This window comes from Triticum aestivum, chromosome 7B, assembly GCF_018294505.1.
Source record: "Triticum aestivum cultivar Chinese Spring chromosome 7B, IWGSC CS RefSeq v2.1, whole genome shotgun sequence".
In the NCBI taxonomy this organism is placed as follows: Eukaryota; Viridiplantae; Streptophyta; class Magnoliopsida; order Poales; family Poaceae; genus Triticum; species Triticum aestivum.
This window is the reverse complement of record NC_057813.1, coordinates 737,631,675-737,655,091: the sequence shown is the minus strand read 5'-3', so window position 1 is coordinate 737,655,091 and position 23,417 is coordinate 737,631,675. Positions and strand designations below refer to the sequence as shown.

Here is a 23,417-nt window from a genome sequence, read left to right as displayed (position 1 = left end):
GAAAGAAACCTAAGCTGTCGTTTCTAAAAGTTTGGGGATGCGATGCTTATGTCAAGAAACTTCAACCTGAAAAGCTCGAACCCAAGTCGGAAAAATGCGTATTCATAGGATACCCTAAGGAAACTGTCGGGTATACCTTCTACTTAAGATCCGAAGGCAAGATCTTTGTTGCCAAGAACGGATGCTTTCTGGAAAAAGAGTTTCTCTCGAAAGAAGTAAGTGGGAGGAAAGTAGAACTCGATGAAGTACTACCTCTTGAGCGGGAAAGTGGCGCAGCGCAGGAAACCGTTCCTGTGATGCCCACACCAACTGAAGAGGAAAACAATGATGATGATCAAGGTACTTCGGATCAAGTTACTACTGAACTTCGTAGGTCCACAAGGACACGTTCCGCACCAGAGTGGTACGGCAACCCTGTCCTGGAAATCATGTTGTTAGACAACAATGAACCTTCGAACTATGAAGAAGCGATGGCGGGCCCGGATTCCAACAAATGGCTTGAAGCCATGAAATCCGAGATAGAATCCATGTATGAAAACAAAGTATGGACTTTGACAGACTTGCCCGATGATCGGCGAGCGATAGAAAACAAATGGATCTTTAAGAAGAAGACGGACGCGGATGGTAATGTTACGATCTATAAGGCTCGACTTGTCGCTAAGGGTTATCGACAAGTTCAAGGGATTGACTACGACGAGACTTTCTCTCCCGTAGCGAAGCTGAAGTCCGTCCGAATCATGTTAGCAATTGCCGCATACTATGATTATGAGATATGGCAAATGGACGTCAAAACGGCATTCCTTAACGGGCATCTTAAGGAAGAACTGTATATGATGCAGCCGGAAGGTTTTGTCGATCCTCGGAACGCTAACAAAGTATGCAAGCTCCAGCGATCCATTTATGGACTGGTGCAAGCATCTCGGAGTTGGAACATTCGCTTTGATGAGATGATCAAAGCGTTTGGGTTTATGCAGACTTATGGAGAAGCCTGCGTTTACAAGAAAGTGAGTGGGAGCTCTGTAGCATTTCTCATATTATATGTAGATGACATACTCTTGATGGGAAATAATATAGAATTTCTGGACAGCATTAAGGCCTACTTGAATAAGTGTTTTTCAATGAAGGACCTTGGAGAAGCTGCTTATATATTAGGCATCAAGATCTATAGAGATAGATCGAGACGCCTCATAGGTCTTTCACAAAGCACATACCTTGATAAGATTTTGAAGAGGTTCAAAATGGATCAGTCCAAGAAGGGGTTCTTGCCTATGTTACAAGGTGTGAGATTGAGCTCGGCTCAGTCACCGACCACGGCAAAAGATAAAGAAGAGATGAGTGTCATCCCCTATGCTTCAGCCATAGGATCTATTATGTATGCCATGCTGTGTACCAGACCCGATGTAAACCTTGCCGTAAGTTTGGTAGCAAGATACCAAAGTAATCCCGGCAAGGAACACTGGACAGCGGTCAAGAATATCCTGAAGTACCTGAAAAGGACGAAGGACATGTTTCTCGTTTATGGAAGAGACGAAGAGCTCGTCGTAAAGGGTTACGTCGACGCTAGCTTCGACTCAGATCTGGATGACTCTAAGTCACAAACCGGATACGTGTATATGTTGAATGGTGGAGCAGTAAGCTGGTGCAGCTGCAAGCAGAGCGTCGTGGCGGGATCTACGTGTGAAGCGGAGTACATGGCAGCCTCGGAGGCAGCGCATGAAGCGATTTGGGTGAAGGAGTTCATCACCGACCTAGGAGTCATACCCAATGCGTCGGGGCCGATCAAACTCTTCTGTGACAACACTGGAGCTATTGCCCTCGCCAAGGAGCCCAGGTTTCACAAGAAGACCAGGCACATCAAGCGTCGTTTCAACTCCATCCGTGAAAATGTTCAAGATGGAGACATAGAGATTTGCAAAGTGCACACGGATCTGAATGTCGCAGATCCGCTGACTAAACCTCTCTCGCGTGCAAAACATGATCAACACCAGAACTCTATGGGTGTTCGATTCATCACAATGTAACTAGATTGGTGACTCTAGTGCAAGTGGGAGACTGTTGGAAATATGCCCTAGAGGCAATAATAAAAGTATTATTATATTTCAATGTTCATGATAAATGTCTTTTATTCATGCTATAACTGTATTATCCGGAAATCGTAATACACGTGTGAATACTTAGACCACAATATGTCCCTGGTGAGCCTCTAGTTGACTAGCTCGTTGTGATCAACAGATAGTCATGGTTTCCTGACTATGGACATTGGATGTCGTTGATAACGGGATCACATCATTAGGAGAATGATGTGATGGACAAGACCCAATCCTAAGCATAGCATAAAAGATCGTGTAGTTCGTTTTGCTAGAGCTTTGCCAGTGTCAAGTATCTCTTCCTTCGACCATGAGATCGTGTAACTCCCGGATACCGTAAGAGTGCCTTGGGTGTATCAAACGTCACAACGTAACTGGGTGACTATAAAGGTGCATTACAGGTATCTCCGAAAGTATCTGTTGGGTTGACACGGATCGAGACTGGGATTTGTCACTCCGTATGACGGAGAGGTATCTCTGGGCCCACTCGGTAATGCATCATCATAATGAGCTCAATGTGACCAAGGTGTTGGACACGGGATCATGCATTACGGTACGAGTAAAGTGACTTGCCGGTAACGAGACTGAACAAGGTATTGGGATACCGACGATCGAGTCTCGGGCAAGTAACGTACCGATTGACAAAGGGAATTGCATACAGGGTTTGATCGAATCCTCGACATCGTGGTTCATCCGATGACAACATCGAGGAGCATGTGGGAGCCATCATGGGTATCCAGATCCCGCTGTTGGTTATTGACTGAGAGCGTCTCGGTCATGTCTGCATGTCTCCCGAACCCGTAGGGTCTACACACTTAAGGTTCGGTGACGCTAGGGTTATTAGGAAGACTAGTATGTGACTACCGAATGTTGTTCGGAGTCCCGGATGGGATCCTGGACGTCACGAGGAGATCCGGAAGGGTCCGGAGGTAAAGATTTATATATGGGAAGTTGTCAAACGGACACCGGGAAGTTTCGGGGTCATACCGGTATTGTACCGGGGCCACCGGAAGGGTTCCGGGGGTCCACCGGGAGGGGCCACCCCTCCCGGGGGGCCACATGGGCTGCGTGGGGCAGGGAGCCAGCCCCTGGTGGGCTGGCCGCACCCCCTCCCTTGGGCCCATGCGCCTAGGGTTGAGGGGGAACCCTAGAGGGGGCGCCCCCCTTGGCTTGGGGGGCAAGCCACCCTCTCCCCTCTCCCCTAGGCCGCCGCACCCCCCCTAGATGGGTTCTAGGGGGCCGGCCCCCTTCTCCCTTCCCCCTATAAATAGAGGGGTGAGGGGAGGGCAGCCGCACCACCCTCCAAGGCGCAGCCCTCCCCTCCCCAACACCTCTCCTCCTCCGTTGTGTGCTTGGCGAAGCCCTGTCGGAGTACTGCCTCTCCACCATCACCACGCCGTCGTGCTGCCGGTGGAGCTGTCTTCCTCAACCTCTCCTTTCCCCTTGCTGGATCAAGAAGGAGGAGACGTCTCCCGTCCCGTACGTGTGTTGAACGCGGAGGTGCTGTCCGTTCAGCACTTGGTCATCGGTGATTCGAATCACGTCGAGTACGACTACATCATCACCTTGCAAGCTTCCGCACGCGATCTACAAGTGGTATGTAGAATCAAACTCTCTCCCTTGACTCGTTGCTTAGATGAACTCATAGATGGATCTTGGTGAAACCGTAGGAAAAATTTTAATTTTCTGCAACGTTCCCCAACATTGGTAAGGTACACATCAATAACATGTATATCACATATACCTTTGTTCACCTTGCCATCCTTCTTATCCGCCAAATACTTGGGGCAGTTCCGCTTCCAGTGACCAGTCCCTTTGCAGTACAAGCAATCGGTCTCAGGCTTACGTCCAGACTTGGGCTTCTTCACTTGAGCAGCAACTTGCTTGCCGTTCTTCTTGAAGTTCCCCTTCTTCCCTCTATCCTTTTTCTTGAAACTGGTGGTCTTGTTGACCAACAACACTTGATGCTCCTTCTTGATTTCTAACTCCGTAGCGTTTAGCATCGCGAAGAGCTTAGGAATTGTTGTGTTCATCCCTTGGATATTATAGTTCATCATGATGCTCTTGTAGCTTGGTGGCAGTTATTGAAGAATTCTGTCAATGACACTACCATCAGGATGATTAACTCCCAGCTGAATCAAGTGGTTGTTATACCCAGACATTTTGAGTATATGTTCACTGACAGAACTATTCTCCTCCATCTTGCAGCTATAGAACTTATTCGAGACTTTATATCTCTCAATCCGGGCATTTGCTTGAAATATTAACTTCAACTCCTGGAATATCTCATATGCTCCATGACGTTCAAAACGTCGTTGAAGTCCCAGTTCTAAGCCTTAAAGCATGGCACACTGAACTAACGAGTATTCATCAGCTTTGCTCTGCTAGGCGTTCACAACGTCCGGCGTTGCTCCTGCATCGGGTCTTGCACCTAGCGGTGCTTCTAGGACGTAATTCTTCTGTGCAGCAATGAGGATAATCCTAAAGTTATGGATCCAGTCCGTGTAATTTCTACCATCATCTTTCAACTTAGCTTTCTCTAGAAATGCATTAAAATTCAAAGGAACAGTAGCATGGGCCATTGATCTACAACAACATAGACATGCAAAAATACTACCAGGTACTAACTTCATGATAAATTAAAGTTCAATTAATCATATTACTTAAGAACTCCCACTTAGATAGACATCCCTCTAATCATCTAAGTGATCACGTGATCTAAATCAACTAAACCATGTCCGATCATCACGTGAGATGGAGTAGTTTTCAATGGTGAACATCACTACGTTGATCCTATCTACTATATGATTCACACTCGACCTTTTTGTCTCAGTGTTCCGAGGAAAAATCTGCGTATGCTAGGTCGTCAAGTTTAACCCGAGTATTCCGCATGTGCAAAACTGACTTGCACCCGTTGTATGTGAACAGAGAGCTTATCACACTCGATCATCACGTGGTGTCTCGGCGCGACGAACTGTAGTAATGGTGCATACTCAGGGAGAACACTTGTACCTTGAAATGTAGTGAGAGATCATCTTATAATGCTACCATCGAACTAAGAAAAATAAGATGCATAAAGGATAAACATCACATGCAATCAATATAAGTGATATGATATGGCCATCATCATCTTGTGCCTTTGATCACCATCTCCAAAGCACCGTCATGATCACCATCGTCACCGGCACGACACCTTCATCTCCATCGCAACATCGTTGTCGTCTCGCCAACTATTGTTTCTACGACTATCGCTACCGCTTAGTGATAAAGTAAAAACAACTACAGGGCGATTGCATTGCATACAATAAAGCGACAACCATATGGCTCCTGCCAGTTGCCGATAACTCTGTTACAAAGCATGATCATCTCATACAATAAAATTTAGCATCATGTCTTGACCATACCACATCATAACATGCCCTGCAAAAACAAGTTAGACATCCTCTACTTTGTTGTTGCAAGTTTTACGTGGCTGCTACGGGCTGAGAAAGAATCGTTCTTACCTATGCATCAAAACAACAACGATTTTTCGTCAAGTGTGTTCTTTTTAACCTTCAACAGGGACCGGGCGTAGTCACACTCAATTCAACTAAAGTTGGAGAAACTGACACCCGCCAGCCACCTGTGTGCGAAGCACGTCGGTAGAACCAGTCTCGCGTAAGCATACGCGTAATGTCGGTCCGGGTCGCTTCGTCCAACAATACCGCCGAATCAAAGTATGACATGCTGGTAAGCAGTATGACTATTATCGCCCATAACTCATTGTGTTCTACTCGTGCATATAATATCTACGCATAAACCTGGCTCTAATACCACTGTTGGGGAACACAGTAATTTCAAAAAAATTCCTACGATCACGCAAGATCTATGTGATGCATAGCAACGAGCGGGAGAGTGTTGTCCATGTACACTTGTAGACCATAAGCGGAAGCGTCTAGTGATGCGGTTGATGTAGTCGAACGTCTTCACGATCCAATCGATCAAGTACCAAAAGAACGGCACCTCCGTGATCTGCACACGTTCAGCTCGGTGACGTCCCTCGAACTCTAGATCCAGCTAATGCCAAGGAAGAGTTCTGTCAGCACGACGACGTGTTGACGGTGTTGATGAAGTTACCGACGCAGGGCTTCGCTTAAGCACTACAACGATATGACCGAGATGGAATTCATTGGAGGGGGGGCAACGCACGCGGCTAAAACAATTTTCAAGTTGTGTGTTCTAGGGTGCCCCCCTTGCCACATATATAAAGGAGGGAGGGAAGGCCGGCTGGCCCTCCTTGGCGTGCCCCCAAGAGGGGAATCATACTAGGACTCCAAGTCCTAGTAGGTTTCGACCTAAAGGGAGAGAGGGGGAAGGAAGGAGAGGGAGAGGGGGAAGGAAAGGGATGTGCCACCCCCCCTTCCTAGTGCAATTCGGAGTCAAGGGGGAGGGGGTGTGCGGCCTTCCCTGGCCTCCCCTCTCTCTCTCCACTAAGGCCCATCGAGGCCCATTAGTTCCCCCGGAGGTTCCGATAACCCTCCGGCACTCTGGTTTTATCCGAGACTTCTCCGAAACACTTCCGGTGTCCAATATAGCCGTCCAATATATCAATCTTTATATATCGAACATTTCGAGACTCCTCATCATGTCAGTGATCACATCCGGGACTCCGGACTACCTTCGGTACATCAAAACACATAAACTCATAATACCGATCGTCATTGAACTTTAAGTGTGCGGACCCTACGGCTTCGAGAACTATGTAGACATGACCGAGACATGTCTCCGGTCAATAACCAATAGAGGAACCTGGATGCTCATATTGGTTCCTACATATTCTACGAAGTTCTTTATCGGTCAAACCGCATAACAACATACGTTGTTCCCTTTGTCATCGGTATTTTACTTGCCCGAGATTCAACCGTTGGTATCTCAATACCTAGTTCAATCTCGTTACCGGCAAGTCTCTTTACTCATTCCGTAATGCATCATTCCGTAACTAACTTATTAGTCACATTGCTTGCAAGGCTTATAGTGTTGTGCATTATCGAGAGGGCCGAGAGATACCTCTCCGACAATCGGAGTGACAAAGTCTAATATCGATCTATGCCAACTCAACAAACACCATCGGAGACACCTGTAGAGCATCTTTATAATCACCCAGTTACATCGTGATGTTTGATAGCACACAAAGTATTCCTCCAGTATTCGGGAGTTGCATAATCTCATAGTTATAGGAACATGTATTAGTCATGAAGAAAGCAATAGCAACAAACTAAACGATCATCGTGCTAAGCTAACGGATGGGTCAAGTTAATCACATCATTCTCTAATGATGTGATCCCGTTCATCAAATGGAAACTCATGTCCATGGCTAGGAAACTTAACCATATTTGATTAACGAGCTAGTCAAGTAGAGGCATACTAGTGACACTCTGTTTGTCTATGTATTCACACATGTACTAAATTTCCGTTTAATACAATTCTAGCATGAATAATAAATATTTATCATGATATAAGGAAATATAAATAACAACTTTATTATTCCCTCTAGGGCATATTTCCTTCATGCGGTTGGATGACCGGCTTCCCTACGTGTCTGCAAACATTTGGTATGTCCATTTTGTGGTACAACGTTGGAGATTCCCTTAAATGGTTCGGTTAGTTGTGGTGAAATCAACCAAACCGGATTCAAGTCATAGACTTATCATTGGTGCTATTTTATCTCCTAAATTGTTTTTAAGCATTATTACGCTATTATTTCAATGGTATGATTTTTTTGTCGACTACAAGGTGTGTGTGACCACATCGCAAATCCCAAAAGCTGTCAGAGGTGCTAATAGGGGTTTATAGGGTATGTGTGCAATCATTTATAGGGTGAGTGTATGTGCAACACATGGGAATGTGTGATTGTTCTGTGTTTCCGAATAAAATGGCAACAAGTGACGCTGTTTTTATTAGTGTTATGGAAGAAATAGCATTTTTCTTATGCCCTCTAGATCAATTGTTACAAAGGAAACAATCTAAATTGGCTGACCAGTCGGTTCATGCATTGGTTGTTTGGTCGAGATACACGTGGGGTCGTGGCCTAGCTTACCGCAATGGGAGCCGCATTGCCCACTTTTTTTCCCTGATTGCCCTTTCTCGTAGGTTCCCCCCTTCTCCTTCGCATGCTCTCTTCTTCTCATAGCAACCCACCATGGATCGCATGAGCGGCAAGCTCATTCGTGTTGCTCTCTATCCTTTTTGCAGCAATCCTCCATGGATCGCACAAGAATGAGCTCGTTCATGTTTTGCCATTTCTCCTTCCCCACAGTAGTCCATGTTGCACGGATGCTTATGAGATTGAGCTCAAGCCACTACGTGGCGCACATAAGGGGCTGCTCCTAGGGAAGGAGATGGCTGTTTTTTTCGTGCATCTTCGAGGGTATGATGTTGCGAGCCGATGATGAGCGGGGCTGCGAGGTCACACATCGTTGCTGCAACCAGCCATCCGCATGGGCTGCGACCAACATCGATGCATGTTGCGAGCCCATGATGACTGTCGGTGTCAAAACCGGCGGATCTCGGGTAGGGGGTCCGAACTGTGTGTCTAGGCGGATGGTAACAGGAGACAAGGGACACGATGTTTTTACCCAGGTTCGGGCCCTCTCGGTGGAGGTAAAACCCTACTCCTGCTTCATTAATATTGATGATATGGGTAGTACAAGAGTTGATCTACCACGAGATCAGAGAGGCTAAACCCTAGAAGCTAGCCTATGGTATGATTGTTCTTCATCCTACGGACTAAAACTCTCCAATTTATATAGACACCGGAGAGGGCTAGGGTTACACAGAGTCGGTTACAATGGGAGGAGATCTTCATATCGTATCGCCAAGCTTGCCTTCCACGCCAAGGAAAGTCCCATCCGGACACGGGACGGAGTCTTCAATCTTGTATCTTCATAGTCTAGGAGTCCGGCCAAAGGTCATAGTCCGGCCATCCGGACACCCCCAATCCAGGACTCCCTCAGTAGCCCCTGAACCAGGCTTCAATGACGACGAGTCCGGCGCGCAAGTTATCTTCAGCATTGCAAGGAGGGTTCCTCCTCCGAATACTTCATAGAAGATGTTGAACACAAGGATAGTATCCGGCTCTACAAAAATAAGTTCCACATACCGCAGTAGAGAGAATAATTTCTGCACAAATCTAATCTGCGGACGTATTCCGCAGCGTGACATCACGCCAGGGTCAAGCCTTTATTCGTTTTGCTGTTCCACCTCAGCGTGTTTAGCGAGGCGGTTTCCTTGACACGTCTTATCAAAGCAGAGATCGTGTCCCCTTATTCCAGGATTCTCATCAATACGGGCGTGGGTAACTCAACCGTGCCTTTTGGTATGACTTTCTAATTGAAAGCGAGTCCCAGACGGTTACGGGGAGGGCTCTTGGTATTCAACTCCTTTATAAAGAGACCAAGGCTTGACTCCCTTCTCTTTCGATCCAACCGAATCCGCCCCTCGCCTCGAGTTCCAACACTCAAAGCTTCTAGTTTTAGGCACTTCGGACTTTCGACGATGTCCGGCTCCGACCTTCAAGGCCGGTGGGTGCCTTCCTCCGTTATGGAAGAAGACGTGCGAAAGCTGAGAGATGCCAGGTATCTAACCGGCGAAATCTCGCATAGGCTGCCTGCTCAAGGGCAGGCCATCCCCTCTCCCCTGCCCGGTGAGAGCGTGGTGTTCACATCTCACTTCCTTCGGGGGCTAGGCTTCCCGATTGATCCCTTCGTGAGGGGGCTGATGTTCTATTATGGGCTGGAATTCCACGACTTAGCTCCGGAGTCCATCCTCCAAATTTCGTCATTCACTGTCGTGTGTGAGCTCTTCCTCCATATCACCCCCCACTTCGGACTGTGGCTTAGAACCTTCAAGGTGGAGCCGAAGATGATCGAGGGGCAGCACGCTGAGTGCAGAGGAGCTATCATAAGCAAGATAGCCGGCGCTCCATGGTCCGAGGGCACTTTTCAAGAAGAGTTCGGCTTATGGCAACGGGACTGGTTTTACATCACAGCCCCCAGGGGCACCACATGGGTGGCGCCACCTGCTTTTCGCTCGGGTCCCCCACCACGGCGAGCATCATGGGCCAATGAAGGGCTTATCTGGGGGCCGTCGAAAGACGTGTCGCTACTGCAGGACCGCATTTGAGATCTCCTCGAAAGAGATATTAACTTGACCGTGGTGGCGCAAGTCATGCTGATTCGCCGCAAGCTGCCCTGCAAACGTCGCCCTCTCCGCCTGTGGGAATTTAATCCGGAGGGACCGTGAGTCCTCCAACATTTTATGGGCGTGACGCCCGTGGAGATGTACAAATTGTTCTTCGGACCACAAGCAAGGTGTCCGGACTCGTCCGAGGACGCAGGTCTGAGCTGCAATCGCCAGGATGCTAAGGTAAGTAGCCCCGTATTTGGACACACCATCCGCATTTTCATCATAAAGTGGCCCTTGAACAGAACTATCCTTTGAACAGGAGTGGATAGCAAAGGCAAAGCTTATCAGGTGTCTAGCCCCCCTGCCCGAGACCACGCCGGATCCCATGTTAACCAGGATGCTGGAGATTATGCTTTCGGCAGAGGGTGAAGAGGGGAACCAAGGAGCTACCGCCTCCACGGAGGAGACTGTCAGGAAGGGAGGAATCGAGAATTCCCCCAACCTTGGAAAGAAAAGGAGTGCCTCTGAAGACCCGGAGGGGATGACCTCGAAACGGGGGAAGAAATCTTTGTCAGAGGATCCGGCACCGGAGACTGCCCCGGCTGCATTGCGCCCTCAAGGGGATCAGCTTTCCTCCGAGCCGTAAGTAAAGAGAGGGGTTCAAAAATTAGTGGCATCCCTGTTTTATTTCTGAGGAAGATAACCAAAATATTACCTTGTTGTTCGGATCTCAACCCTTCTCAGCAGAGCTCGTCTTCAGGCGATCTTCATCCGGAGATGATGGAGAGCAAAACGCCTCCCCTAGCTGCACCGACTTACGAGGCAGGCGACCCCGAGGTGTCGTCCTAGCGGGTTTCTTCATGTCTGGATGTTGAAAAAGGTCGTCGACCTAGTCCAGTGCCCTCCGGTGCGCGGTCGGAGAGGCTGAGGGATCTGCTCGAGCGAGCGTCCGTCTCATAAGAACACCGTATGTTGATGAACACGGTGATAGGAAGGATTTCATCCGCGGAAAGCGGATCGTACGAGGCCACCAGGAGTTTACTAATAGGCTTTGAGGTACGTGAAAAGGTGTACCTTTTAATAGAGCTGCATATATAAAATGCGCCTTGTATAAATAGTAGCCCTTGAGACTCTGTGTGTCGTCAAGAGTGATGGCGCACAGAGGATCATAACCCCAGGTATAAAATGTCACCTTTTTATGAAGGTGGTGAGGCACTCGGTGGCTAGCCGGACTGATGAATCTGCCGAGCAAAAGCGACAACTTGAGGTGGCGGATACCGACATCGCGCTTGTAAATAAGCGGCTAGACGAGGCACAAGGTATGCTCCACAGACATCTGATAAGAGGAGTGCGATGCTCGTGCCTTACAATATATGTTCTTAATGCAGATAGTGCTGCTGCCATGGAGAACCTTCGGGCGGAACTTGCCCGAGCCAGAGAGCAAGCAAGGAAAAGTGATGCGGCTACCGTTAAGGCGGCTGAAGGGCTGAAGGCCGAACAGGCTGCTCACTGCCAGAGCAAGAAGGTAATAGCCGAGATGGCTATAAAATTGAAGGATGCTGCCGACCGCTGAAAATTTCTTAAACAATAAGAAAGGGCGGCTCAGAAGGACCTTGAGAAGATCACTGCCGAGGCCAAGGATACTCGCTCTGCAATGAGAGCTATGAAGGAGGAGCTGCGTCAGACCGGAGATATCATGGCTGGAAGGCCCTATATGCTGCGGATGAAGTTCAGGGATCCTAGGTATGCTCCGTTAGACCGGCAGTGGAGTGCGGAAAACATTTATCTGGATTTGGCAGCGAGTGCGGCAGACGCAACCGAACACTTCCGAGGTCGAGGTGACCATAAATTGGAAGAACTTTTTTGGTCGCAGTTCCACAATCCCGAATGCCCACTTTCGGTATCCGACCGTTTGGCGGCCTGGGCAGAGCTGAACAGGTTATCTGGACTCGCCATGAAGTATGTTGCGAGTCGTTTGTGGCTGGGAGAGTGAGAGCCGAAGAGTTATTTTGGATTGGTGCAGCAGCTCCTTGGTTCTGTGTAGCATGTTGATGCAATGAAGAGGTCGGCGTGCATAGAGGGTGCACAAATGGCTCTTGCCCGTGTCAAGACATACTGAGCGGATATGAAGGCCAGTGTTGTTGCATCCCGGGATTCAGACGAAGGTCGGGCACCTGCCAAGCACTACTTTGAGGAAGTTCTTTCGGGCGCTCGTTTAATAGAAGCGCAGTGCTCGAAGGATGTTGTGTTCGAATAGCATGTGCTATTGTAAAAGAAATATTTTGATAGAATATAAAAGCTTTTTATACTTGTGCTTGCAAGAATTATAATACCTCCTGTGCGGCCGTTAATGTATATGTGTATATAACCTGAAAGATGGCAGTCGTTGGCTTCAGCCCCCACGCATATAATGCGGGGGTGTTCGCAAAAAGGCGCTTTTTCACACTTAATCCAACGTCTTAGTCCTACAAAGGAGGTGATAGCGCGGCGAACTAGGCAACCGGACTATAATGCTTTATCAGTTTCACTTAGCCATAGGAGTTTGACATTGGGGCTACTCAATAGCCCCTAATGGCACTGCGCTCACCCAAATTCGGGGCCCGTGTGTGCGTGACCGGGAAGCGATCCTTCGTTAATGCGGAGGAATCCTAAAGATTCCGAGAGTCATCGAGTGGTTGACCAGTCTCTCGCTATATCATGACAGTCAGTTTTCGGCTTTCTCTACTAAGGTGCTCGCCTGGCCGAACCGGGGCACAATCGCAGTTGTTCTCCTGGTGCCGCGTTAGCTGATATAACGGTAAGGCAGCAAAACACAGGAGCCGGGCAAACCCAACATTTGACCAAAGACATGATTCGGAGCTGATGCATATAAGGCCAAACTCGCGACGCCGAACACTCCCTAAGGTATTCGGTCTTTATTAAGATGGGCCGAAATAGAGCCCTTGGTAAAAAAGGCCCTGGTGTCCAGGTACGCGCAAAATTCTGGCGTGGCCACATGCCAAGACGCCAGCCTCCTCCTCGGTTATAGCGAAAACCGGGGGATGTTGTCAACAATAGACAGTAAAGAAGGTTTACGCAGGGTCTTAATCTGAAAAGAATCCTTGAAACGGGTCCCTACTGCACGTCTGCGCCAGTGTCTCCGTTGTGCCGTATCCTGGACGGGCGTAGCACGATGTTCGTCTGTGAAAGAGAGGAACTTAGTAAAGAATAAGCGTGCGAGAAATCTATATTAAAATAAACAAAATATAGTTGGAGCAAGAATTGAGCCGTATTGTCTCCTGGCGTGAACACGCGGAGCCCCTTGTACAGGGTTATGCGGCTATTAAGCCTATGTATGTTTACGCCGGACTCGTCGAGCCGTGTCCGGGATAGTAGGGATGGATTAGTGTGCGGCTGTCCAGGCGGCCGCAGCATTGCCCGTACTTTGGGGGTCAATTGATATTCCCATGTAATGAGATGATGCCTCGTGGGCCGGGCATTTTAAGTGTAAGGGATGCATAATGCGGTATTGCGTTAAAGCGGGCGAAAGCTTCACGTCCCAGTAGCGCTTGATAGCGACTTACGAATGGGGCGATGTGGAATGTTAGCTTTTTGCTTCGGAAGTTGTCGGGTGAGCCGAACGTGACTTCTAACGAAAGGGAACCCATACTCTGGGTATCTGGTCCCGGCGTGACTCCTTAGAAGGAAGTGTTGCCATGGCGGATTATAACTGGGTTTACCCCTAGTTTGCGTATTGTGTCCTGATATAACAGGTTTAAGTCACTGCCGCGGTCCATAAGGGCTTTTGTAAATTGGAGTCCGTCAATAACCGGATTCAAGACCAAGGCAGTCCAGCCTGCGCTCTGGGCTCCTCTGGAGTAATCCTGATGATCAAAGATGATTGGTTGTAGCAACCAGTGGTAGTGCTCCTCTGGGGCTGTCCTATAGCCCATGTCTTCGTAAGCGTCGTTCTGTTTTTCCCTTTTGTCGTCTAAAGTGAATTTACTGTTTTGACTTCTTGCGGGAACTTCTTTTGTTCTCTAGTGTTCTGCTTGTGGGGTGCGTCGTCATCCTCGCTTGGTGTGTCGAGCCCCTTGTGTTCGGCGTTGAGTTTGCCGGACTACTTGAAGACCCAACAATCTCTGTGGGTATGGTTTGCAGGTCTCCCGGGAGTACTGTGGATTTGACATATTTTGTCCAGGATTTTGTTGAGGTGAGACAGCTCGTCCCTGTCATCTTTGGGTTGCGGCTTTTTCTGGTTTTGCCGAGAGCTTTTGAATCCGGCGTTGATTGTCGTGCTCACCGGGCTGTTATCCTTGATTTGGCGCTGTTCTTTGTTATGGCGCGGTTTCCCGTTTCCATCTCTGAGTTTGGATGTGCTCGGGTCGCTGGTGCTGCTTCTTGCCAACCAGCTATCCTCTCTTGCGCAAAAGCGGGTCATGAGGCGTGTTAATGCAGCCATTGTTCTTGGCTTTTCTTGGCCGAGGTGTCTGGCGAGCCATTCGTCTCGGACGCTGTGTTTGAAAGCTGCTAGGTCCTCGGCGTCCGGACAGTCAACTATCTGATTCTTTTTAGTAAGGAATCTGTTCCAGAGTTTCCGGGCTGACTCTCCGGGCATCCGGAGGTCGAACATAGGTCCCTTGAAAATTTGCCTGGAAAGCATCCTCGAGTGCTTCCCAACTTCCCATGGTGTTTTCGGGAAGGCTTTTAAGCCAATGCCGGGCTGGCCCTTTGAGCTTAAGGGGTAAGTATTTTATGGCGTGGAGGTCATCTTCTCTGGCCTTGTGTATGTGGAGGATATAATCCTCGATCCAGACTCCAGGGTCTGTTGTTCCGTCGTATGCTTCTATGTTCACGGGCTTGAATCCCGGTGGAAATTCATGATCCAGCACCTCAATGGTAAAACATAGGGGATGTGCGGCGCCCCTGTATGTAGGTGTGCCACGATGTTCGGGTATTTTTTGCATTGCATTGCTCACTGAAGCTTGCTTTCTTGGCCCATAGATGGATCTGGTTGGGCCAGTTTGTTTATGTGAATCCTTGGGCGGATCGCGCACCGTATTGAGTGCGGCGCCCTTTGTCGCTTGAGATCGATCGTGGGGTCGTCTATCCGACCTTGTGGCTTCCTTATTTTTTGACTGTAGGGGCTCTATGGCCTGTTTGTCAAATTCCGGTAGTAGTTTCCGCTTCGGATAGCTCTTTGTGTGACGACTGTTGCCGTACTTGTGTGCGGTATTGAGTACTTTGCCCCATCTGATCCTGAGTGCATCTTCCGCTGTTTTGAGCCTCCACTTCTGCTTTTTCAGGCTACATGCAGTGGCAATGAGCCTTTGGTGGAGGTTCTGATGTTCCAGCAATTTGTCCGGCATGAGGTCGTCCGGACTATTATCTTTCCCGGGGATGGGTTGTTCGGATTGTCCGCCCTGTTTGGACGGTTGCTCGATGGCATGTTCGTCTTCCATTGATTCGCCCTGCTCTATGGTTGGGTCTTTGTTGAGGTGGGGCTTGGCGTGGCGCTTACGCTGCCGCTTTGATTGTTTTTCGAGGGAGCGATCCCTGGTTGCCCCCTTTTGATCCCCGTTGTCATTTCTTTTAGGTGTGTCCACCATGTATACATCGTATGATGAGGTGGCTTTCCAGTGCCCTATAGGTGCTGGTTCTTGGTCGTCTCCTCCATCGGCGTCCATACCGTCGATGTCTTCGGAGTCGAAGTCGAGCGTGTCGGTTAGATCGTCGACAGTGGCTACAAAGTGGGTGGTGGGTGGGTTTCGAATTTCTTCGTCGTCCGCATCCCAACCCTGCGGACCATAGTTTGGCCAGGGCTCTCCTGACGAAGAGAGAGACTTTAGTGAATCCAGGATATCGCCAAAGGGCGAGTGCTGAAAGACGTCCGCGGCGGTGCATTCCATGATCGGAGCCCAATCGGGTTCGACCGGAAGGGGTGCGGAATATTCGGAGTCCGGAACGGAGTCCGGCACCATGGAGTCACGGGCCTTGCAAAGGACTAGGCTGGTATTCGGCTCTATCGCCGTAGAGGTTGCGGCTTCAGGGGCGGCATCCAACCGTCCGTCCCTGACTAGCGCGGTCTGCTCCGAGCTAATGATCGGAGCGGACACCTGAGCGGCACTCTGGGCGCTGTCTGGCGGCAGAGTTAGATCATGCCCATCGGGACAGTGCGGCACGCTCGGCCGTGGCTCGAATCCGTCGAAGATCAAGTCCTCGCGGATGTCGGCCGTGTAATTTAAGCTTCCAAACCTGACCTGACAGCAAAGGGCGTAGCTTTCGATCTGCTCCAGATGGCCAAGCGAGTTGGCCCGCAGTGCGAAGCCGCCGAATACGAAGATCTGTCTGGGGAGAAAAGACTCACCCTGGACCGCGTCGTGGTTGATGATCGAAGAAGCCATCGGGCCTAAGCGTGACGACACAGAGGAACTCTCAATGAAAGCACCAATGTCGGTGTCAAAACCGGCGGATCTCGGGTAGGGTGTCCCGAACTGTGCGTCTAGGCGGATGGTAACAGGAGACAAGGGACACGATGTTTTTACCCAGGTTCGGGCCCTCTCGGTGGAGGTAAAACACTACTCCTGCTTGACTAATATTGATGATATGGGTAGTACAAGAGTTGATCTACCACGAGATCAGAGAGGCTAACCCTAGAAGCTAGCCTATGGTATGATTGTTCTTCGTCCTACGGACTAAAACTCTCCGGTTTATATAGACACCGGAGATGGCTAGGGTTACACAGAGTCGGTTACAATGGGAGGAGATCTTCATATCGTATCGCCAAGCTTGCCTTCCACGTCAAGGAAAGTCCCATCCGGACACGGGACGGAGTCTTCAATCTTGTATCTTCATAGTCTGGGAGTCCGGCCAAAGGTCATAGTCCGGCCATCCGGACACCCCCCAATCCAGGACTCCCTCAATGACCCATGTCATCGAGGTTGCGAGCGTTAGCACATGGAGGTGCAACCAGAGGCACCAAATTCTACCACAAGTGATGGTTTATGCTAGAACTATAGAGACCGGTGGCTGCCAACTGCGACGATATTCATCAAATCTATGAATGTGGAACATGGAGCTACCATCATAGGCGTAAAATACTACAACCGGAGACGTCTTATGTTAGGACTGGAAAGAGGGCGGGGGTTGTGAGCCACGACGCCATCCGTCATGGTTGCGAGCGTCTGCACACGAAACTGCAACCAAACCCGCAAAAATGCTACAATCGATTGGCATTTTATGTTGGGACTAGAGAGAGCGGGGGTTGTGAGCTATGAAACCATCGGTGCCGATGCTGCAATCGAATGACACCTATGTTGCGTCTATGTTGTGCCCAGTGGCGATGAAGCTGCAACCTGCGGTGGTGCCTCTTTGAGCCGCGACGCCATCGCCTGCAACGTTGGAAACGGGCGGCCCCATGATGTGTCCATTGGCGATGAAGTTGCAACAAGCGTCGAACGATGCTATAGCCTCTATTTTCGTCATTTATTTTATCATGAGTTTAGTTCCATCGCCTGAATAAAATCAGGTTCCTGCTCGAGATTCAGCAGAGCAAAGGATAGCACACAGGTTGTAGTATGCCACGCACACACCCCCGCGTCGCCAACCCTAGGCGACACGGGGGGCGACCACGCCGCTGGCCCTAGGCCCCCTCCCCTCGTCTGCTCCGTCCCGCCGCCGCCTGAGGTCTCACCGGCGAAGCCTGGCTTATGATGGCGGCGGCGGGGCCTTATCCCTCGCGCGGTGATGGCATTTTTTCCGGGCGGTGGCGGCGCATCGTTCAATGCAGATCCAATGGCAAGGAGCGGCGGGATGCCCACAGCATGCCTGACGGCAGCATCAGCGGAGGTGCAACCTGCCCGCGACGGAGTCGCCCCTATGGCGGCGGCCGAGATGGTCTTGGGCATGCCGGCGGTTCCAGTGTGCATCTACAGGCGAGCGCAGTGTGCCTGACGGTGCCGGCTGTAGGCACCGTGGTGGTGCCATGGCCAGTCAGGCGGCGACGGCATGGATCCCTTTCGTCCAATCCCTGGCAGAGATGGCGGCAGTCCGTGCACGAGATGCTTGAGGGAGGATCTTTGTACCGATCTGGGTGAAAACCTGCTCTCGGCTAGCTGCCAAGGCTGGCGGTGGCGGCGCTGTCTGCGTCGTTCCATTCTTGAACGCATCGCCGTGGAGAAGTTCAAGGCCACTCTATGCTACCTCCGGGGGAAACCCTAGATTAGTAGATTAGATGACGGCGGTGCTATTGTGCCGTTTCCCTCTTGGGGGCGTCATTCGTAGAGGTGTACACGGACCGAGGGTCCAGTGGAACGCTTTCTGGTGGAGCGGTGCTTCAGCTTACACATTGATGGTGGTGGATCTCGGTGGCATGGCGCCGTGAAGACTCGACGTCTGATGCACGGAGATGGACTCGCGCAGGGAGGTGGCGCTGTCTGGCGTCATGGTGGCGTTGACGGTAGCTAGACCGGGCAAGGTTGACGTAGCAGTATAACACTGAAGATGGATTGGTGGCAGGTGGCTGCGGCAGCCTCATACCCGGAAGGCATCCTGGTTGAGAAGTGCACCGGACTAGTGGGTGCCTCATACCCGGCAGGCGTCCTGGTTGGGACCTCAGGTCTTAGATGGTAGGTTTAGCTGTGAGGTCTGTTTTGGTATTAGGCCCAGACTATCAGCATCCTTTCATCAACTGGATAGAAGTAACAACAGATGTTGCCTCGACGCTGGCTTTAGTCTGACTGTTGTATTACTTTGTAAGGTCTTGTGTGAATAATTAATAAAGTGGTTGCCTGCATCATCCAGATGCAGAGGCCGGGGGTCCTCCTCCATTTCTAAAAAAATGCACAGAGGTTGTAAAGGTAGTCGCAAATTCCATCAAGATTCAGACTTCCATATTTGGAAGTGTTGACCCATTCTTTCTTTCAACAAACAGTGGATTTTATTGGCTTATAATGAAACATCAAGATAAATAGTTAATGAGCACACACTAGTAGAAAACATGACATTTGTCCCGGTTGGTGAGGGCCTTTTGTCCCGGTTCTTGAACCGGTACTAAAGGGTCGTTACTAATGCCTTCCCCCTTTAGTCCCGGTTCTAACACGAACCGGGACAGATGGGCCTCCACGTGGCCGGTGCGCCAAGCCCAGGCAGGAGGGCCTTTGGTCCCGGTTGGTGGCACCAACCGGGACCAAAAGGCATCCACGCGTCAGCATTTCAGTGGCTGTGATTTTTGTTTTATTTTTGAAAGGGGGGGGTTGGGGGTTTTGGGGGGTTAATTTAGGTGTTTCATATATTGTGTTAGCTAGCTAATTAATAGAGATAAGTGTCCTCTCTTATGTCCATGCTTGGTCGATGCTACATATTGTACATAGAGAGGCCCTCGACACGCTAGCTAGTATAAGAAAATGAAGGGAACCATTAAGTACAGAAGTTCCTCATGCATATCGAGAGAAGTGATCGATCGACCTCTCCTTCCCCGAGAGATTGGTCGAACAACAAGTTTTCGTATTATCTATCCGATGCTACTGGCTACATACATATACAATATGTAAGATCTCTTACAATCCCCTAGCAATTGAAATCAACTTCCACATGGTATTCTCCGGCTTTATTGATGACGTGGTCAAGAAAGAATCCCGCCAATTCCTCTTGAATTGCTTTCATGCGATCTTGTTCTAGGAGTTCATCCCGCATCTGCCACGTCTAATTTGAAGAAGGGGGTTAATACATATATGAATGAAACTCGACAGAAATGATGGTGTAATAAAATGAAATTGTGAATATTATTGCTTACGCACTTCATATTGTCTTTTAGAGTAGCCCCACTTACTTTTCAAAGTCGCGTTGTATATGAACTCGCACACGTAGTATCCACAGAAATCATTCCCTTGTTCCTGCCACAAGCACTTTACGAGAAATACAGGTCAATCAAACTGATAATGAAGCATTATAAATGGCATTGATGAAAGTACAGCTATAGAAACAACGGGAGATGCGCACAACTAACTAGCTAGTAGTACTTACTTTCGGGTATGTATATCGCAGCTCCTTCGGCAGTCCCGGAACTTCTGCGGTGAACTGTTTCCAAACCATGCAAGACAAAGAAAATAATTATTATTACTTGAGATACCAGGAAATGAACAAAAAGTTGCCGATATGGTGCGATAATGATCGATTGAACTTACTTGTTGAGGAAATTAGTCATGTCCGCATACCCTTCGGGATCTTTTCGTCTGGAGTCTAAGACGTTTACTACTCCCCGCTCAAGCTTAATCTCCAAAACAACATAGTGGAATCTGCGCACGCATGCATAACTCATCAATTACATTACTATAACCTCGCTCGAGTAATGAGGGAAACCGAATATGCACACGACAGTAATACTCAGTGGAAGTTGTAAGGAAAGAGTATTAAATCTTTGTTTTAATTTTTGATCAACGATTGTAGCAAGTTGGCCTCGGCCTCTTCGGCGTGCTTTGTAACCTGAATTTCATCTATGATATTTGTGTTAATGAACCCAATATCATATATTTCTTGTTTTTTGCACTTGACGATCTTCGATCTGCATAATATAGTGAGGATAATTAATTATAAATACATGCAATGAAAGAGCCGAGCTATATATAGATACTTAATGACATAAATAGTACTTACATACAGTAGCAAAAGACCGTTAATTTATCGAGGGCCTTTTGATTGAAGAACTCGAAGAACTCCTCAAATGGAACAGTCAACAGATCAGTTCCAACGAGGTCGTGCTCCTCTTTAATATTCAGATACAAAGTATTCGTCCCCCCAGACTCTCTGCAGGTTTTCATGTACCAATTATGGAATCTTCGCATCATCGTTGTTAGAGATTTTTCATCTTTGACGAGAGGCTTCCCGTACTCGTATCTGTGTTCGTCCACCTCCAAGAAATCAGGAAGTTGATTGTCAGGCAGGTAATCCGCAAGATTGCCATAACCGGCCACCGTCCCCGGAGCATTAGCGACGATGTCACCGCTAGACACATTGAGCGGGGGGCACGATTTCTTTGCTTGTTCGCGGAGCTGGGCAATTTTTTTCCGAGCTGCTCATTCTTTTAACCTTTTATCACTGACAGTACTTCCCGACCGGTTAGCTTCGAGATATGTCTTTGCAGTAATGCTCTCATAGTTGTTTTTCGGTGGAGACTTTGGTGGTTTCCTCAGGGCATCGATAGTGCGCTTTGCTTTCACCGGATCTACCTTCTCCTCCAGAGGTGGATGTCTCTTTGCTTTCACCCCTTCAAATAAGTCGTTCACTTCGGTCTGCACGATCTTCGCGTTTTCCTCCTCGGTCCTCTCGTACGGTAACTTCTCTAGAGGCTTGAGAGAAGGACCGTATCTGTATTGCCTCCTACCTCTGATGGTTGTAGTGCTAGACGCCGGAGCAGACGGAGCGGCTGCGGCGTCTGTCTTCTTTCGTTCTTGCATACGAGGAAGAGGAGAAGGACTACGATGCGCCGGGGCAGCCGGGGCGGCGGCGGGTCTATTCCGCTCTTGCTGGCGAGGCGGAGAATGAGGAGGATGCTGGCTGCTTGGGTGCGCCGGCGCAGGCGGAGAAGGAGGCAGAGTGCCGCCACGCGCCGGAGAAGGAGGAGACTGCTGGATGCTCGGGCGCGCCGGCGCGGGCGGAGAAGGAGGCGGAGTGCCGCCACGCGCCGGAGAAGGAGGCCGAGTGCCCTGATCGTCACTCGCCGGAGTAGGAGGCGGTGGAGGACGTGGAGTGCCCTGACTCGCCGGAGGAGGAGGAGGAGGCATCCAGTTCGGAAGCTTGATGTACTCCTTCCGCCATAGGCATGGAGTCTTCAGAGCAGAACCCAGCCGAGTCTCCCCTTCACTGGTAGGGTGGTCAAGCTGGAGGTCCTCAAATCCCTCCGTTATTTCGTCCACCATCACCCTAGCATATCCTTCTGGAATCGGACGACAGTGAAAAGTTGCGCCGGGTTCAGAAGGTCGAACTTGGCCGACAGCCGCCTTGACTTTTAAGTTCTGCCATTGCGTCATAAGGTGGAAAATTTGAGCCTCCGTGATAAAATCCACGGGGTAGCTAGCAGGAGCCGTCAAGACATGCTCCGGCTGAAGCAACTCGGTGGAAGCCACGCTGCTTCTCCGCTGAGATGGCGGGGTAGCTTCGGGGGAAGCTTCGGCAGGTCGTTTGCTGCGATCTGCTTCTCGTTCCTCTAGCCCTTGTATCCTTTCGTGCAGTGCCTGCAGTTGGCTCTGCTCCAGTTTCTTCCTCCTCTCGTTGGTTTTGTAACCCCCTGCCTCCGGAAAACCAACCTTCCATGGAATGGAGCCTGGCGTGCCTCGTGTCTGTCCAGGGTGCTCAGGATTCCCGAGGGCCATTGTGAGCTCGTCCTTCTCCCTGTCTGGAACGAGCGTCCCTTGTTGCGCTGCATTGATATAGTGCCGAAGCCTGTTGATTGGTGTTTTCAATTGCTCGTCCGTCCAACGGCACTTCCCTGATATAGGGTCCAAGGTTCTGCCAGCCCCGAAGAACCAAGTCCGGCAATGGTCTGGCCATTTCATTGTCTCTGGTTCGATCCCTTTATCAAGCAGATCATTCACAGCCTTGGACCACTTAGGCCGGGCTTTGAGGTAGCCACCTGACCCCGTGCGATGGTGAAACTTCTTCTTCGCGGCAATTTGCTAGTTTGTCACCGACATCTTCTTACTCTTTTACGATGTCGTGTGGGCCAAAAATGCGGGCCAGTGATCTCTGATCTTCTCATATTTGCCGATGAATTCTGGTGTCTCTTCTTTGTCGACAAAATTTTTCAGCTCTTTCCTCCACCTCCTGAATAGGCCTGCCATCTTCTTAAGAGCACAAGACTTGATTAATTGCTCTTTAATTGGCTTCTCCGGACCCTCCTCTGGCGGTAGGGTGAAATTTGGCTTTAGCTCAGTCCAAAGACCATCTTTCTGCATATCATTGACATAAGACACCTGTTTGTGCTCATCCCACGTATGTACACCGTTTCCATTCCACAGCTGTAAAAGTTCTTCAACTAATGGCCTTAGGTACACATCAATGTCGTTGCCGGGTTGCTTAGGGCCTTGGATGAGAACTGGCATCATAATGAACTTCTGCTTCATGCACATCCAAGGAGGAAGGTTATATATACATAGAGTCACGGGCTAGGTGATGTGATTGCTGCTCTGCTCC

General features: G+C 49.5%; 1 protein-coding gene across 1 annotated transcript in view; it reads right to left on the bottom strand.

The window, feature by feature from the left end:
• The window catches only part of LOC123158678 (uncharacterized), a 33,796-nt gene extending 15,660 nt beyond the window's left edge, over positions 1 to 18,136 (bottom strand). Inside the window, exon 1 of the mRNA XM_044576580.1 lies at positions 17,923 to 18,136. Within this exon, the coding sequence (XP_044432515.1) occupies positions 17,923 to 18,136 (214 nt within the window). The remainder of the gene's footprint in view (positions 1 to 17,922) is intronic.
• Positions 18,137 to 23,417: the final 5,281 nt, after the last annotated feature.